This window comes from Haemaphysalis longicornis, unplaced genomic scaffold (assembly GCF_048455015.1).
Source record: "Haemaphysalis longicornis isolate Haplotype H1 unplaced genomic scaffold, Haemaphysalis longicornis Haplotype H1 scaffold_9, whole genome shotgun sequence".
NCBI lineage: Eukaryota > Metazoa > Arthropoda > Arachnida > Ixodida > Ixodidae > Haemaphysalis > Haemaphysalis longicornis.
In genome coordinates, this window is record NW_027526460.1 from 134,769,628 (window position 1) to 134,787,409 (window position 17,782).

Genomic DNA, 17,782 nt, shown 5'->3' on the forward strand with positions numbered 1-17,782 from the left:
GTGTTACGACAGGGTGGGTGCAATGAGGGACGCAGAAGACGCAGTGGGCTGTGTTATAGTACGCACACGGCCGGGCCATCCTTGGGGGAGGAGTGTCCGCCGGACGAGGTGCCCCTGTCCTCGGCCGGGGAGAACATGTCGAACTGGATCGGGGTGTTGGCCAGCTCCTTCAGGTCCTGCTGGCTGGCAGGCTTGGGGCGGGCCACTGCCTCCCTCTTGCCGCCGCTGCTATCAGCCCACGAGGAGGAAAGAACACGAGGTAACAGGTCTTTTACGGCCCTTTTTCTCTAAGGTATTGTGAAGGAAGGGCCTTAGCTGAATGCACATCACTGAATGCACTTCCATCTTACTGCACACAATCGCAGCCTTCCATAGCGAGTTGCACACGTTGCACATTACTGTCAAGGATGGCACTACTGTCAAGGATGCACTACTGTCAAGGGTGGCACGGTAACACAAATAGTGCCCTTCCGTGAGCACTGAGGATCAAATGCGCATGAAACGAGGCACTTGGCAGTGATCTGAAGAGTGGGCTGCACTCATAATCTCGTATGATTCATGAGATGTCCATTACATTGACACCATTAGCATTCTTGGGCCCTTCGCACGGTATCTGGGTCTGTCGGTACCATGTAAAACCATTTTCCTGGGCTGGGGCATTAATTTCACCTCCAAACAAACGAGAGGTGGAAAGGAGGGACGGTGAGAAAAGAGGGGGGGTGAAGACTGGAAGCAACACTGAAACCTATTCAGAACCAGCCCTGACCCACAACTTTTTTCTCAACGCATGCTCAAACCAGCACTCACCGTTCTTGGCTTTGGGCAGCGGCAGTGGGCACATCACCGGGCACAGCCGCATTGGGCAGTGACGGGGTTCGCTCGGTCTGCAGTGGACAACAGAGTTTCAAATGGGCCATCAATGAAGGTCCAGTTTCCACTGGTCCTTACATCGGTTTGACGTCAGCACCGCGTACTATTTTCTCCCACTCTCGCTTCCCCGAAAGTTGAGAGGCTCGCTACGGTTTGTTTCATGCGCCACCTTTGCAAGTTTGACCTCACCACCTTCTTCACTGCCAAGTAACGACTCATCATGGCTGCTTTCACATGTGATGGGCAGTTACTTTATTGATATGCACGCCAACGTTCAATGTCTCAAGAAAAAAATCAATACCAGGTAGACCCGCTTGTGATATACGTCTTCAGAGCCACAAATATTTTCACTATAGGGAGCATACAACCCTTAACACGTAGAAAGGTGTTTGCAAAGGCAAACAATATATCCAGTGATCTGAGCTTCACCATACTGACAGCTCTGGATTTTTTATTGCTGCAAATGAGGGAAAGCACACGAAACTTCTCAAGAGCAGGCACTTTATCTGGGTGTCTAAACAATGTGGCGACGCACAGAACTTCAATGTAAAAAAAAGACTGCATCCATCTATCATCCATCCATCTAAGTAAACTCAGTAAACAAGGAGCCTCACGCTGTTTCAATTCAGGTGTTCAACGCTTTAGCTCTGTCTACATGAAGATGCTAGTGCAACTGCTTGAAGCAACAGCCCGCCTGACATTAAAAACTGGGAAAAAAGAAGGCGTTAACGCAGGCTGCTTCATTCTTACTTATAAAACAGCGCTAGAAACAGAACTACAGAAAGGGCACACAGACAGGGCGCTGACTAACAACTGAGTTTATTGTCACTGAACGGGCAATAAATACGGAAAGAAAGTGACACGTGAAGAAAGAAATAACAACTGAAGAATACAAAAAAACAAAAAAAAAAAAACACAAAAAAACAATCAGTTTCAAAAAGTATAGTAATCTTGATTACCAACATAATCGTAGCCACTAGCACGCCTTATCTACATTATCACCAAGAAAGTGAATTTCTTTCCCCATGAGAGCAACAGATGAAGCGCTTACGCAATCATGTTTCCGGGTATGCATTTCCCAGGCTTCTCTAATCTCACGTCGCATCGGGTCGCAGGATCGCGCCAGCGCGTGGCTTTTCTCAAACAGAGGCGAACAGCCTGGGCATTTGGCAACGTGAGTAGTGAGTGTGCTACCAGTGGCATTTCTTATGTCGCACGTGTACTCCCGAAGACGATCGTTGAGGCATCGCCCCGTTTGTCCTACGTACGACTGCTTGCAAGACAGTGGTATCTCGTAGATAACCTCCCCCTGGCATTGGACATAGGGCTTCGTATGTTTCTTCGCGCATTTTTTCGTCGCTGGTCTCTCACTGTTTACCTTGCGGCAAAGGCTACTTAATTTTTCAGGAGCAGAAAACACGAGATCAACACCCGACTGCCCTACTATTTTCTTAAGTCTGTGGCTCACCCCGTGGATGTAAGGGATCACGGCTACCTTCTCTGGATGGAGGTCCCTGTTTCTGGGGTGGTTTTCTCAGTCCTTTCAAGATTTTGTAGCCCACGCCGCAAAGCAGCGAATCAGGAAAGCCAGCCCTTTGCAGACGGCTTGTTTAAGCGTCAAGGCTGCTCTGCGGAGGGCTGGCTTTCCTGATTCGCTGCTTTGCGGCGTGGGCTACAAAATCTTGAAAGCTTATCTCCCCGGCCTGGAATGGCTAATAAGGTTCTAAGACACAAAAGTGGTTATTTGATAAATAAGAAATACAGCAGCATATTTTTCTATGACGTATAACTGAAAATATGCCCCCCTCTATCTCTCCTTTCTCTCTCCGCTCAACCAGTCCATCATCATCACCCCCCCTCCCCCCACCACCACCAGCAGGCGTTCCGATGCCCACCCCTAGGTGTGACAAATTACGCCTTCAGGTGGACCTTCCTTCCAATTCTCCTAGCAACCAATTCATTCATTCATTTGTTCAAACAGACTGGAAGTTTATAACCGGAGTCCCTCTCTCCTGCTATCCCAGGCATTTTACGTTAGGTCACTGGAAATGTTGTATGTCGGTATGACAGAAACCTTGGTTCTGTTCAGTGTTTATCACCAATAAAATGGGCACTTATCCTCTTCGCCGGCAACATTTGGTTCTATTGGAACGTGTCAAAAAACTGATTTAGAAGAGATGAACAAGCTAAAAATCGAAAAGACTGCATTTTTTGAGGAGAGGAGGAGGAGGAATAAACGTGTATCTGAAGCTGTCAGCCCTGGGGAAGAGTGCTCATTTCAGGACCCCTTGAGTCTGTCCGGCTTCTTGGCTTCACTGCGCCAGCCAAAGCTGGTCGTCAGGGTCCCAGCTGGACAGTGCTCTCTCCCAGTGCTCAGGGGAGGGGAAAGGCAGGGGGGGTAGGTGGGTGTTCTTATCACAGCCCCACATGATATGGTAGAGGGTGCCCGGAGCCTCGCAGAAGCGGCATTGCGAGGAGTACAGGGTGGGGGCCAGAATGTGGGCTCTAGTGGGGTGGGGAAATGTGTTTGTCTGAATGCCTCGGAGGTGGCGCTCTTGTTCTTTGGTGAGGCGTTTGTGCGCAGGAGGATATAGCATTCGTTCCAGACGGTAATGCTGAGTGACTTCGTGGAACGACAAGAGCGGGGATACCTGCCGCCGCTCGCCGAACTCCTGGCTTGCCTGGTGGGTCAACTCTCGGGCACGCTGATGGGCAGCTTCGTTGCCAGACACGGCGTAGTGGGCTGGAGCCCAAATAATCCGTACGGGATGTCGAGGAGGATGCTAGAGACGAATTTTTCGGGCAGGTCGTGATATGCAACCGCTGGAGAAGGGTCTGCAGGCTTGTTGCCGTCTGTGATTATTATTTCTGCCGAAGTTTGTGCAATCGCTAGGGAGATGGCCGCTTCCTCCGCCTGCAGAGAGTGGATGGTGGGGATTGATACGCATGTAACGAGGTTTTCGGTAGTAGAAACCACAGCGGTCATAGCTCTTTGCCCGGGATATGAAGCGGCGTCTGTATAGACTGTGGCAGAGTTTCGGCCGTATTGATTAAGAATAGCTTTCACTCTGGCTTCCCTACGAGCCTCATGATGTGTCGGATGCATGTTGCGTGGTAGTGGGGCCGCATCAATGAACTTGCGAACCTCATCGGGAAGCTGAGTCGCATCCGCCTGCAGGTGTTGCAGAGGAGAGCGCAGGTGTAGTTGAGACAGAATGGCTCTGCCGGTAGGGGTAGAGCTCAGGCGTAAGAGTTGGCTCAAATTCTGGGCTTCCAATAATTCATCCAAGGTATTGTGGACTCCCAACTGCAAAAGTTTCTGCGTTGAGGTGGTAACAGGTAGTCCTAATGCTAGTTTGTACGCCTTGCGTATCAGGGCTTCCACCTTGTCCTTTTTGGTATTGGAGAGTATGGCGTAGGGGAGGGAGTAAGTGACCCTAGACACGATGAAGGCTTGAACCCGCCTGAGTACATCCTCCTCTCGCATACCCCTCGTCTTGGTACTAATCCTGCGGATCATGTGCGATACTTGCTCTGTGGTGTTCTTAAGTCTATTGAGCAGTTGGGTGTTCGAGCGATCCGCTTGGAAAATTCGGACCTGTGGAGTCGGAACGATTACATGGCCGTCCGTGTGCAGGGAGATGGTTGGCGACCCAAGAGAGAGTTTCTTCTTTCCTGAGACGATCAGCAGCTCCGATTTCTGCGGCGAGCATTCTAGGCCACACTGCCGTGCATATTCAATGACTATGTCAACCGCCTGGGGTAGATTGTTCTCCATGTCCCCTACTGATCCATGAATGGTCCATATGTTAATATCGTCCGCATATAATCCATGGCGTATGCCTGGTACGGCAGCCAGGAGCGGAGGAAGACCAATCAGGGCTATGCCCTTGTTGCCGAGGAAAACGGGGTCTGATTTCAGGTCACCCACCTTGAGAATAGCTTTTCGGCCTTTGAGGAAGTCTCGAACGTAGGTGTAGGTACGTTGCCCGCAGTATAGGCCGTTTAGCTGTTTGAGTATGGCTGTGTGGCTGACATTATCGAATGCCCCTTTTAAAGGGACCCTGCAACACTCTTTGAGCAGTGCAAGTAAACCTGCGCGACGTTTAGATTACACTGCCAGGAATACCTGAGTCAAATATTACACGTGCACGTGAAGCGGTGAGCGCGCAAATCGATGTGAAAGACTCGAAAAAACCAACCGCTCTCTCTTCAGTTGTCCTCATTATGCAACCCCTGGCATGGCCTAAGGGACGTCACATAGGCCATGGCTGCCCGATCGGCTGTCACTGGACAACTTTGCGGCTAGATTCTCCCATTTCCGTCGTCGTCATCGCTGTGTACGAACCTCTTCTATGCCTGAACCTGTAGGCACAGTTTTGCCGTTTCTTTTGTGTTTTGAGTGCGCGCGGAGCTTGAGTGATGAGCTCTATACTTCCCTTTCAACGGGACCACTCGACTACAAACGTTTATTGCTTCAAAAACGCCCTACCAGCCCGAGCGCGGACTTGCGAGCAGGCACCCATGCCTGCTTTTTTGTGGCACCAGACCGGAAATAGGCCCCTCCGCGTTGCGGAGAAAAGGAGAAAACTACCCGGCATGTGATATAACGAAGGCCGCCGAAGAGAACGCTGCGAGCCGCCCCCCTTTCCGGGAGAGGGCGCGCAGCTCTCGTCGCGTTGTCCGTGGTCGAGTTGAGAGGGAACGATTATGCGCGATTTCTCATCGCGCTTAGTTTTGTTAATTGTGAACGGATTTTCATAATTCTTGTGGGAGGAGATTTCTGGGACAATAGACTTTATCCCAAAATACATTACTAGTAGTCGATGGCAAGTGTTGCAGGGTCCCTTTAAATCTAGGGCTAGTATGGCTTTTGGGTGGTCCCGACCTCTTCCTTGAGTTGAAGAAGTATGTCCTGGGTACAGAGGTGACTGCGAAATCCACGCATGGTATGAGGAAACATGTTGTGCTGTTCGAGATAGTTCTGTAGCCTTTTGTGGATGATGTGTTCCAATAGCTTCCCCAAACACAAGGTTAGGGAGATGGGGCGTAGATTTTCTGTGCTCGGTGGTCTTCCAGGCTTTGGAATAAGGCGCACTTCTGCCATCTTCCATTCTTCAGGGAGTCGACCTGACCTCCACACCGTGTTGAGATGGCCCGTGAGCTCAATAATAGACTCGTTATCTAAGTTAGCCAGCAGCTTATTTGTTATGCCGTCCCCTCCTGGAGCCGTGTTGCGCCTGATGATCTGAAGGGCTGCTTTGACTTCGTGGATGTAAATGTCCTCATCCAGTTTAACATTGGGCTGCCCTGTATATGGAGGTAGTGGTGTTTTGGGATAGACCGGGAGGTATTTATCCAGGAGAGACTTCATGAGGTGAGCGGAATCCCCTGGGTGGGTGTGAATCACCTTTCGCATGATGTGGTTCGATTCTGTCTTGCTTTTGGAAGAGTCGATTAGATATCGTAGCAGTCTCCAGGTTTTTATGTAGTTAGTGTTCCCTGTAGACTGTCACAAAGGGACAACCAACTTTCTTTACATAGGTGAGCCGCATAGCGGGCTGCTTCCTCCGTCAGCAGAGCTATCCTTTTTTTTCAGGCGACGATTGAGGCGCTGGCGTTTCCACCATTTGATTAGGCTCCTTCTTGCTGCCCATAGGTGGAGAAGCTGTGGATCTACACAGGGGGCCGTCGTGGTAAGCTGAATATTGTTTGTAACGCGATTCATGTCTTCGCGAATTTGGGTGGACCATTTCTTTAGTGTGAGGGGCTGGGTGGCTGCACTGTCAAGTCTGGCTTGCTCCCTTTGTTTGCGAAATTTCGGTCAGTCCGTTAACTTGGCTGCAACTAGCGGGGCAGCGTATATATTTCCATGTATTGTGGTGGCAAGGACGAAGTGGTCGCTTCCCAGGGTTTCCCCTGCGTGAGACCACATAGCCTTGACCTTCCCAGTGGTAATCGTGAGATCTGGGGACGTGTCTTTAGAGACACTGGGGCTCTTCGATTTACAGTCTCGGACTCACCGCGGATAGTCCGCGGGTAGTTCGAGGATTTCCCGAAGCCATAGGGATACATGGGAAAATCGAACGCCGGACTGCTTCTCGGGGAGTCCGCGGTGAGTCCGAGACTGTAAATCGAAGAGCCCCACTATTGCCCAAACGCGTGGGAGCATGCAGGTCAGATAGCAAAATCAAGTTTTCTTCTTGGAGGAGGGAGTGCAAGGTGGTCCCTCTTTTGTTGGTGTAGCTGTAGCCCCATAAGGGGTGTGCAGCGTTAAAATCTCCCATGATAACAAGTGGATGAGAGGATGCAATGCGCTTTGCTTGTTTGATTACATGAGAAAGGTTACTCTCTTGGCCTCTGGGGCGACAATAAATAATAATACGTATAAGCTCTCTGCCACTTTAAACTTACTCGGTACGATTTCAGTGAGTATTCCTATCTTCTCGGATTGCTGGAGTGGGTGCTGTATGGCTGTGAGTCGTTTGCTTATTAGCGTGGAGAGAGAGCTCGTGGGTCCATCTTCATAGGTGACAAAGCCCGAAAGTTTCGCAGGGGAGTTTGTTTCCTGAAGTGTAATGATATCGGGTGAATCCTCAGTGGTGGCAATGTACTGAGCTAGTGAGCTTGATTTGTTCTTGTAGCCCCTACAGTTCCATTGCCATATGGTAAGCTTTGATTCCTGCTGAGAAGTGCGCCTATTCTTGGAAAGGGCCATCTTGAGAGGTGGCGGCGTTGTCTGTCAGGGCTGATGGCCTGCTGTAAGGCTTGAGCTCTCGGTGAGAGTGACGAGCAGTGACTGCCTGCCCCTGCCCTAATTTATCTAACCGTTGCGTGATTTGTTTTAACATCAGCATCATTTCCTTTACGGTTTCGGCGATTTGGGATTTCTCTTGCGCCAGCGGGAATTTTGTCGTACGGGGGGGTTGGGAATTTGAACTGTAAGGGGGTATTTGTGCAGGCTCTGGTGTGGTGGGGTCAGGTTTTCGGCGTTTTTCTGGTGTAGGGTTTATCCCTTGCCTGATTTCTGCCTTGAGTGCAAGGAGCTCATTATGGAGTTGTCGATTTTCCTCCCGTTGTTGTTTAATCTCGGCAAGAAGCTGAGCGTTTAGTCGTTTTAGCTCCGCCAGCTCGTCACGGTTGGGGGGATTGGGGGGAGGGGGAGGAGGGGTCTGAGCACGTGGAGAGAGCATCTGAGCCCAGCTCACCTGCACTGCCGTGGCGTCTTCAGCAGATCTTCACTTAACAGAAGGTGTTCTCCTTCGGGACCCGGACCTGGATCAGGTCTTGTTTCTCTCCCTGGAGGGACCTCAGGATATGGAGCGGGATCTTGACTCCCGGCTTGTACGGCGACCCTTGGTGACCTCGTGTTGCTTTTTCCTCAGACTGACTGGTGGAAGAAAGCGTTTCGGGCACTCCTTGCTAGCCGTGACGTGTTCCCGGCGCAGAGTGCACACTTGGGCTGGCAGTGGTACGGAATGTCCTTTTGTCTCAGCAGGCCACAGCACTTGCAGTGGGCGTCCGTGAAAGCGTTCGGCTTGGGGCAAACATTGGCTCTGTGACCTGTTGAGTGACACAAGTGGCAGAAGGCGTGGGTCCGCTTGTATAGGTAGCACCTGGTCTCAACTCCTCCGATGTACACGAAAACGGGGATTTTCTTTCCAGCAAATGTGATCAGCATTGTGCCCGTCGCGCCAAGTCTTCTGCATGTGAGAGGCTCACAACCAGAGGCAGAGAGAACCGCCATTATTTGCTCTGGTGTGCCGTCAAGAAAGATGTTGTGAATAACTCCCTTACAGGAATTGTCGGGTGAGATTCCGTAGGTGTTTACTGGAAAAATTGTGTCTTCAATCTTCAGCTGTTGAATTTTGCTTAGTGCTTTCGCCGCCGCGATGTATGGGGTGCTAACGACCTGTATGTTTTGAGCCTCATTAGTTCTGATCTTGAGATCCGCTTCTCGCCACGTGAGCTTTGCTTCGTGCAGAATGCAGCTGGCAAGCGTGTAAGGGCTGACTTTACTCAGTGCTAGGCCATTGCGTGGGCGAATCACCATCTTGCAGTCGTTCTCCGGAACTGGAGGTGGCCTTGGCTTCCTTGAAACTTCGCTGGAGTTCCTGGTCGGTTTTATCGCCGGCTTGAGTGGGGCTGTACCTGCATCTGCAGTGGTGGAATTCTGCTTCTTGCGTTGAGCACGTCGGGTGACTTCTATCCATGGTGCAGTATTGTTTTCGTTGTCTTCTTTAGTGCAGGAAAATGCTTCTGACGGCTGCTGGTCCATGTCATCTACGTCGCAAGGCAATGGTATTTGGCTTGGAACGACGAACGACGAAGCCTCTGGGGCTACCACATGCAACGACGTCACATCCATAGGCGACACTGAGCCCCGCCGGCGGTGTTAGGCGTAGCGGTGTGCTACCGCCTCGAAGCTTCAGATGACGGTAAAATGGCGAAAATTTGACTTACGGCCTAAAGTAGGATATTGGCGCGATCCAGATAACTTCTAGCGCACGATGGTAACACTTTCAAGTGATACTAAGGAACATTTCACAAATATTCCAGTTTTCTGTAGAGCTCATGAGAACGGGACAGCTGTCCTCCTCTTCTTCGTCTAGCCCTTTTAGAGGAGAGTTTGAGTGAGTATTCGCACAGTTTGCAACGCAACACTTCTTGCGTACACGATGAAGTCACCGTCTTGGTGCAACTACATTATTAACGCTGTCTGCTTGACTGCCCACTGCTTAGTTTGGAGAAATCCTACAAGATGGCGCAGCAGTCCTGTTTCACGGTCCCTATACGCGAAGCATGTGCGAACAAGCCAAATGGTACCCTACCTTTCAAGCATTCTTTCTTCCCGATCACTGGTTTCGTTGTTTTCTATGTACAGTCTACGCTCGTTACAGCAGATCCGGCAACAACGGACTTTCGCTTACAACAGACCATTTCTGTTGGTTTGTCTGGCCCCCATGCATTTTAAATGGAGTCCACTCCACTCATAACGGACCCAGCTAGAGCGGACTATCGGCTACAACAGACTAAATATTAGGCGAAAATTGTTTCGACTGAATGTTTATAGCGAACTTCTGCGGGGCCGGCACCCAATGTGCTTTTTTTTGTTTATTTTGGCAAGAAAACTGTTATGTCTGGCAACATTGCTGGCAGCCGGTCGTTGGCGCAGCCAAGCCAAGCCAGCGCCAGTGGCTTTCTTTTGTGCGACCAGCGGCATGAGCGGCAGGGTAGCTGATTTCGCTGTTGGATAAATTAAGCGCAATTAACGCTGTTGAACATGGGTGAAAAACTGCCGACATCGCCAGAAGTACAGGCCTGTCTAAGCAGACGATCCGCTCTACCGTCAAGAACAAGGCCGCTGCCGATAAACGCGACTTCGGTGAGATTGAAAACAGGGCTATCGAATATTCGAAGTGGTGCACTCGGAGGCGAGTCTGCCCTCGTCAGTCTTTTTATGTAATAAAAACTCTGGTTAAGTGAATTTCGGGTTTTATTATTCCCACGCATGCATCGTTCCCATTCCGTTCGGGGAAAAAGGAAAGAAATGCTTCAAGTAGGGGGGTTGTTCGCCATCCATTGTGTGCAATCTGCCAGTAAAAGTGCGCCGTCCAACTGGTATAACTTTCAATTTTACAGCTGTCCGTCATCAGATTATTTTCATTACAGCTGTTTCCATGACCAGACTAAAATCGCTAAAAATGTAAGCTGCCTTGAGGGAATGTCAGGCAGCGATCCGATTTGTTGACAAACAGTTTCGGGAAAACCTGCCTCGTCATGAGGGCATTTAAAAGAGCCTAGCTAATGCTGATGGCCACGCCTGATGTTTTATAGCTGGTTAATAACTGCGCCTAGTTATATTCTTGCTTTATTTGCTCAGCTCATCGTGCGCCTTTACACGCTTGACCGCATGCGCGAGGCCTTTTCCAAGTGCCGGTGCTAAGCTTTGGAAACGGTGTTTACGCGATTCTTTTCCCTCGCGGGAACGCTGTGCAGAGGTGCTGCAGGCGTGTAGAAAGAACAAGGTGTATGTACTATGCATATGCAATATCGTCAAAGTACCCACTTTAGGGCTCATACCCCCCCCTTCCCGTCAGATACTGCATACTTCGGCTACAGCGGACGTTTTTTTCCGGATTCAGAGGGTCTGTTGTAACGGGCGTAGACTGTATTGTTGTTTTCTGCGTATCAACTTTGCAAACAAAAATAGTTATTCACACACGCCCAGAGCTGGGATCTCCCACAGCTGTTCCCTTCAAGGTGCATCGACTGTTGATATCAACTTGCACCCCCCCCCCTCCCTCCCTCCCTCCCTCCCTCCCTCCCTCCCTCCCTCCCTCCCTCCCTCCCTCCCTCTCTCTCTCTCTCTCTCTCTCTCTCTCTCTCTCTCTCTCTCTCTCTCTCTCTCTCTCTCTCTCTCTCTCTCTCTCTCTCTCTCTCTCGCCGCTGTCCCACAGGGAAGAGGGTGGAAGAAGAGAAGGGTGTTCCTACCTTGGCTGCCGCCGTGTCGGGCGGTGGAGCCTCCTTGGGCAAGGAGTGGGACCGGGTGGCCGCGCCCTGCGGTTGCTGGGACTCGGCGGCCAGGTTCATCACCGTGGTGATCCACTCGTCCCGCTCCTGTTCGCTCAGCGCCTGCAGCACCACCGCTCTGGGCAATCAAGGGAAAGAGGAAAAGGGCAAGGGTTTATTACGCAGGACACAACCGCGCTGCCCTGAAAAACACAAGTGGACAACATCGGACAACGGCGGACAATAACAGTGGACAACGGACGGGAGAGAAGAAAGAGGGCTGCTCGTGCCTCAAGTCTGAGTAAGCACTCCGTTGCAACTGCCGTGGAGGCCCACGTAAGCAACAGCCCCGAAAAGGTTACGATGTAAAATTCACACACACAAAAATGGGGAGGAAAAAGTTTCGGTGCAGGTGAGGGAGACTCAGAGAAAGCGTTCGTACTTCTCCCTGCTATGCGGACGGAAACGAAATGACACAAGCAACTGTTCACATCTTTGGGGAAGTGTCGGTGAAATCAGTGCACACTGCAAAGAACACTCAACGTGTAATGTCGGGCAGATGTGGCTTGTTTGCCGTGACAACAGTGCATGGAAGGCCCTTTTGGTTCGCAAACGCCCTTGTCTTGGCTGTTGCCGTACAATAGCTGTCAGGGAAAAGTGTGCAACGCTTCCTCCTATATCCCTTTAACAATTACTCGTGTGCCATTGCACATAAACAGCCCTGTGCTCCAATGTTTTCGAACTGCGGGTCGTGCATTCACTTACTCCAAAGCACCGACTGGCAGCACAGTGCCTGATGACCTCAAACACCAACTACTTATAGCTTTCTTTTTTATTAAGCTTTTGAAGCTCCAGTATTGCAGATAGCGTGGATACTGCGGATGCAGTGGCCACAGCAGTAACAATTATAAGTCTTACGACACAGCAAAGTTTTGTAGCACCGACTAACCCTGTGTGTTGGAAAAACCTGGCAGAAATGGCTTCTCCCTTACGCAGGGACTGAAACTCGGCAAACCCGCACTTAAAGTGCACTTCATTGCAGAGGTACATTTTTTGATTTGCACAAAGTACAATCTACGTTCGTTACAGCAGATCCGGCAACAATGGACTTTCGGTTGCGACTGACCATTGCTGTCCGTTTGTTAGGTCCCCATGCATTTTAAGTGGAACCCATTCCGCTAATAACGGACCTGGCTATAGCAGACTAAACAACAGGCTACAACGGGCTAAATTTTGGGCGAAAATTGTTTGACTGAACGTTAATGGTAGACTTTCACGGTGTCGGCACCCGATATGCTTTTTCCTTGTTTATTTTGGCGAGAAAGCTACTATGTCTGGCAAAATTGTAGGCGTAGAACAGGTTGTTGGCACAGCAAAGCCAAGTGAGCACTGGTGGCATTTTTTTTTCTTTTTTTCTTTTGTGCAACCTGCAGTAGAGCAGCTGGTAGCTGATTTCACTGTCGGATAAATTAATACCCCTGCTACGCTAGCATCCGAATGTCATTTGAACCAAATGTCATTTGACTGAAATGCCAAGTTGTGCTGCTCCACTGGGTTTTGAAGAGCCATTCAGCTCAAATGACATTCGAGCCAAATGAGCACCCAGAAAGACATTTGGGGCTCTCGAATGCCATTCATAGCAGTCTCACGCACACAGCGTTCCCAGTCAACATAAACAAATACATTACTGGCGCACCTAAAACAAACAAAATGTTCTTAATTGTGGGAATTTGTTTACTTCTCATTCCCTGAAATCATGATATCAAGATGTAATAATTTCATACTCTCAGCTCCAGTGCCAGCAAGCGACAAACCAGTGTGGCCAGGAAGCACAAATAAACCTTGATTGCGATTCAAGATTAAGGACTGCCGAGGACACCTAGTGACAACCGTGATGCCAGTGACATAGACTATTGCGAGCCTGCAGGCTCAACTGCCAAGTTCCAACTGACCGCACATGACTTGTCTTCATAGTTAAAAACTTCTGGTCACCGACCTAGGGTTTATTAAAAGTGTAAGAAAGATGTTTCGGCTTCCGTGTGGAGGCCTTGTCGGTGACCACAAGTTCTGAACTATGAATCTTTTACTGACCAGATGAGATTTCATCAAACCTTAGATTTTGTGACTTGTGTCTTGTGGCTTAAGACTGGAGCTGGAGCCACGTGCCCTACCACCCTGGTGCCACAAGATTCTTCGACAGCCTCATGTGACACAGAAGCCTCAACCAAGAATGCTTACACACAATCTCCGGCCCTGCTGTGCAATTCGTACGTGCATTAAAGCCACATACAACTTATCAGAGACAAAAATGCATACACAGTAGTTGCAAACCCAGAATAGAAATCCGCAATCGGCCAGCCAGCAATGCTTGGAGAACTAACAATATAACAAGGACACGTTCGCTCCTCACTTCTTGCCACTGCTGATCTGGAAGACGTTGCGGCGGTCTTCATCCAGGGCATGAGCGACGGTGCCCTGGTCGATTTCCAACACGGCACTGCCCACACTCTGGAAGGGGGAACAGTGGATAATGCATTTGAAAAAACAAGCGCAGGCACCCACAAGCATCAATATCCACACATTAACGTAAGAGGACAAAAAAAGAAAAACCTCATAAGCCTTATTAAAGGGACCCTGCAACACTCTGAGCAGTGCAAGTAAACCTGTGCAACGTTTAGATTACACTGTCAGGAATACCCGAGCCAAATATTACACATGCACAAGAAGTGGTGAGCGCGCAAGTTGCTATGAAAGACGCACAAAAGCAAAATAACTAATTGCGGTCTCTTCAATTTTCCTCATTATGCACCGCTGGCATGGCCTTAACGACGTCATTGCGGCCATGGCTCTCCTATTGGCTGTCGCTGGTCAACTTCGAGGCTTATTTCTCGCATTTCGTGTGACGATCCTCTGTCATCGACACTGTGTACCAACCTCTTCTATACCCGAACGTGTATGCGCAGTTTTGGCTTTTCTTTTGTGTTTTGAGCGCGTGTGGAGTTCGAGTGACAAATTCAATACTCCCCTTTTAACGAGACCACTCGACAACAAACGTTTATTGCTTCAAAAATGCCCTACCAGCATGAGAGCGCGCTTGCGAGCAGGCAGCCATGCCTCCCTTTTTTGTGGTGCCAGACCGGAAATAGACACCCACGTTGTGGAGAAAAGGAGAAAACTCCCCAGCCTGTGATATATCGAAGGCCGCCAAAGAGAATGCCACGAGCCGCCCCCCTTTCCGAGAGAGAGCAAGCAGCCTTCGTCGCATTGTTCGTGGCCGAGTTGAGAGGGGATGATTATGCACAATTTCTCATTGCGCGTAGTTTCGGTGCTAGTGAACGGATTTCAATAATTCTTTTGGGAGGAGATCGCTGGGACAATAGAATTTACCCCAGAATACATCTCGAGTAGTCGATGGCAAGTGCTGCAGGGTCCCTGTAAAGAAGCCATGAAGACAAAATACAATTTTTGGTTCATCAAAACGACTGCTTTGTCACGATAACACTGGCACCAATTTTGTCGCAAACTTCAGATATGTACCCGCCGCGGTGGCTCAGTGGCTAAGGCGTTGCGCTACTAAGCACGAGGTTGCGGGTTCGATTCCCGGCCGCGGCGGCCGCTTTTCTGATGGAGGCGAAAAGCAAAAACGCCCGTGTGTACGAGATTTCGGCGCACGATGAAGATCCCCAGGTGGTCAAAATTAATCCGGAGCCCTCCACTAGAGCACTGCACGGGCCTGATTTTAAGGCCCGAGCTTGGCCCGAGCCCGCTTTGTGAAGCCCGAGCCCGACCCGGGCCCGTAACACCAAGCCCGGGCCCAGTGAGCCTAGCCCGGGCCCGGCCCGGGCCCATCATCTCAAGCCCAGGCCCGGCCCGGGCCCGTCGTCTCAAGCCCAGGCCCGGCCCGGGCCCGTCGTCTCAAGCCCACGCCCAGCCCGGGCACGATCTTTTTTTTAACCTTCAGAGGGCCCGCATGTATGTGACCAGGCCTGGTTTTAGACGTTGAAGATAATTAGTTTATTATATTTGGTCGAGTATCTTCGTAGCGGGAAATCAGACGGAGCATCTAGTCTGTACAAGCACGCCCTGAATTGTAACGCAAAAAAAGGGTTGAAAAGTACACGTAGTTTAGCTCACACCGTCTGCAGTTCACGCCACATGGGCGTAATAATAGCTCGTATTCTTACACGAGAGACACCATCACCTTTGATGGCCAGACTCTTGGCAACTTCATGTGGTTGTTTCGGTCAAAAGTTGGTATTAATCAAATTTCTTGCTCTCCATTTGAATCCACGCGTATGTGCGTGCGTTGAAATATTTTCCCTGGAGTGGTTGTTAAGCGGTGGTGCTTCTCAAGCACGCGAGTTTGATTTCCAGCCACGGCAGCCGCATTAAGATTGGTTCGGCATCTAAAACACACGTACATAGACATAGGTGCACAGCTTTAGGGTGGCTTAATTAATTCCTTCCCCTCTAGGACATTCCTTGTAACCGTATCTTTGATATGTTATACACCAAAATATAAAATCTTGATGCAGCACATGAAATGTCATTAAAGTTACAGTATAGTGACTACAGTCAAACCCGGTTATAACGAACCCGGATAGAGCGAATTATGCTATATATCGAACAAAAATAATTCAGTTACGGAAATACATGGGAAACATATTCCCTATAACGAAGTTCACATCCGATATATCGAACTCTGGGCGCCTAGAATGGCCGCCGAAATGCATGATCTCGGAGCGCCGATTGAGATGCTGATTGGCCGCGACCACGGAGCAAGAGCCGGGACTGAGACATTGCGCCTCGCACGGAGCGACGTGACGCCCAATACTTTCCGTAACTGTTTCCGACGCACGGGACTCGCGACGGAACCCGCCCAGTCAGCGAGTCCGGACCAAGACAGCAGCATCGGTGAACTGTGGGAAGAGCTCGCCAGCCTTCGCGATGATGTCGCCAGTGAAATCCGTCCGACGCTTATAATGAAGCGTTTAAGGCAGTCGATGTGCTCCGCCGATGCTTCTTAGATTTTTGAGGACGCGGACTCGAACTGGTGCAAACAATGTTTCGTGTAGAGAATCCTATGCTAGTTGAAGCCGCCAAGACGAAAGTGAAAACAAAAATCACCGCTTTTTTTTTGCAACATAGCAGTTAAGGCGGAAAGTAGCTTATTACTTGCAATAAATGGATTATTTTGCAATGGGAATGGCTACTGTACTGTGTTGGTTTCTGCATACGCGGACGACGGAGTTGGTAAGGGGGGGGGCCTCCCACGGATTGCGAACTCGTAACAATAGGCTCGTTATAGGCGAGTTCGGCTATATCGAACTATTAGATATATCGAACTAATCGCGGTGCATATTGCAGTTCGCTATAAACGGGTTTGACTGTATCAGCCCTAGCAAAACACGTTTTCAAAACAATGTGTACAACTAACACCAAGAAGCGCGTAAAATTATACTCAGAATATTCAATTTTATGCTCTTTCTACACTTCACGTCGGAACTATTAACGGCCGGGCCTATGAATTCAAGCCCGAGCCCGGCCCGGGCCCGTGGCGTCGAGCCCGAGCCCGGCCCGGGCCCGCGGCACTGAGCCCGAGCCCAGCCCGGGCCCGAGGCACTGAGCCCGGGCCCGGCCCGGGCCCGCCGATAATCCACTTCGGGCGGCCCGGCCCGGCCCGCGGGCCGGGTCGGGCCCGGGCTTTCGGGCCGGCCCGGGCCCGTGCAGTGCTCTACCCTCCACTACGGCGCGCCTCATCGCCTGCGTTGCGTTGGCGCGTTAAACCCCAACAATCAATCAATCAACTTCAGATATGTAATGGTGATGCTAAGGAAGGCAGAAGAAGCAGTGGCAAGTCCCCAGCCACTTCACGGCGATTTCTCTGTAAAGTCGCGGAATCTTGTTTGTAGGATTTGTAGCCGGTGACCAAAGCCAATCGCCAAGGAACATTGTCTGGGCGATTGTAGTGGTGGGGCCTCTAGTTCTGTTTGACTGTAGTATCACTTGCAAGATAATGTGCAGTTACCACAAAAAATGTTTTTAACTGCTGACCCATATTACAACCCTGCATCATGAAATTTTAAAGCTTTGCAACATTTCTTGCATCTTTTTTGGTTAAGAAAATATCTCGCATGGCTCGAATAAAGCTAAGTGAGTTACCAAGGGCTGGTTCAGTAAAACTGCACCAATTCGCGTTTTGCCTTCGTGGCCCTTTAAATTAAAGCACTTTATGAAAAGGTGTGAACTTGACAAAGCCATGGCAACAGCCACTGCCAGGATCAACAGCTGAAACTGAGCCAACTTTCATGCCAGTGGGGTAGCCAGAAATGTTCACTGGGAGGTGTTTTTTGAAATATTCTTTCCACCAGAATACAGTCGAATCTCGCTACAACAAAAT

At 50.0% G+C, this 17,782-nt stretch overlaps 1 protein-coding gene across 2 annotated transcripts in view; it reads right to left on the minus strand.

Annotated features, from left to right (window-relative positions):
• The window catches only part of LOC144153647 (DCC-interacting protein 13-alpha-like), a gene marked incomplete at its 3' end in the record, with an annotated part of 74,376 nt that overhangs the window by 22,740 nt on the left and 33,854 nt on the right, over nucleotides 1–17,782 (minus strand). The window contains 4 exon segments of one of the 2 annotated variants that reach the window (XM_077685302.1): nucleotides 67–225; nucleotides 808–884; nucleotides 11,365–11,521; nucleotides 13,793–13,890. In XM_077685302.1, the coding sequence (XP_077541428.1) occupies nucleotides 67–225; nucleotides 808–884; nucleotides 11,365–11,521; nucleotides 13,793–13,890 (491 nt within the window). 2 annotated transcript variants of the gene reach the window in all.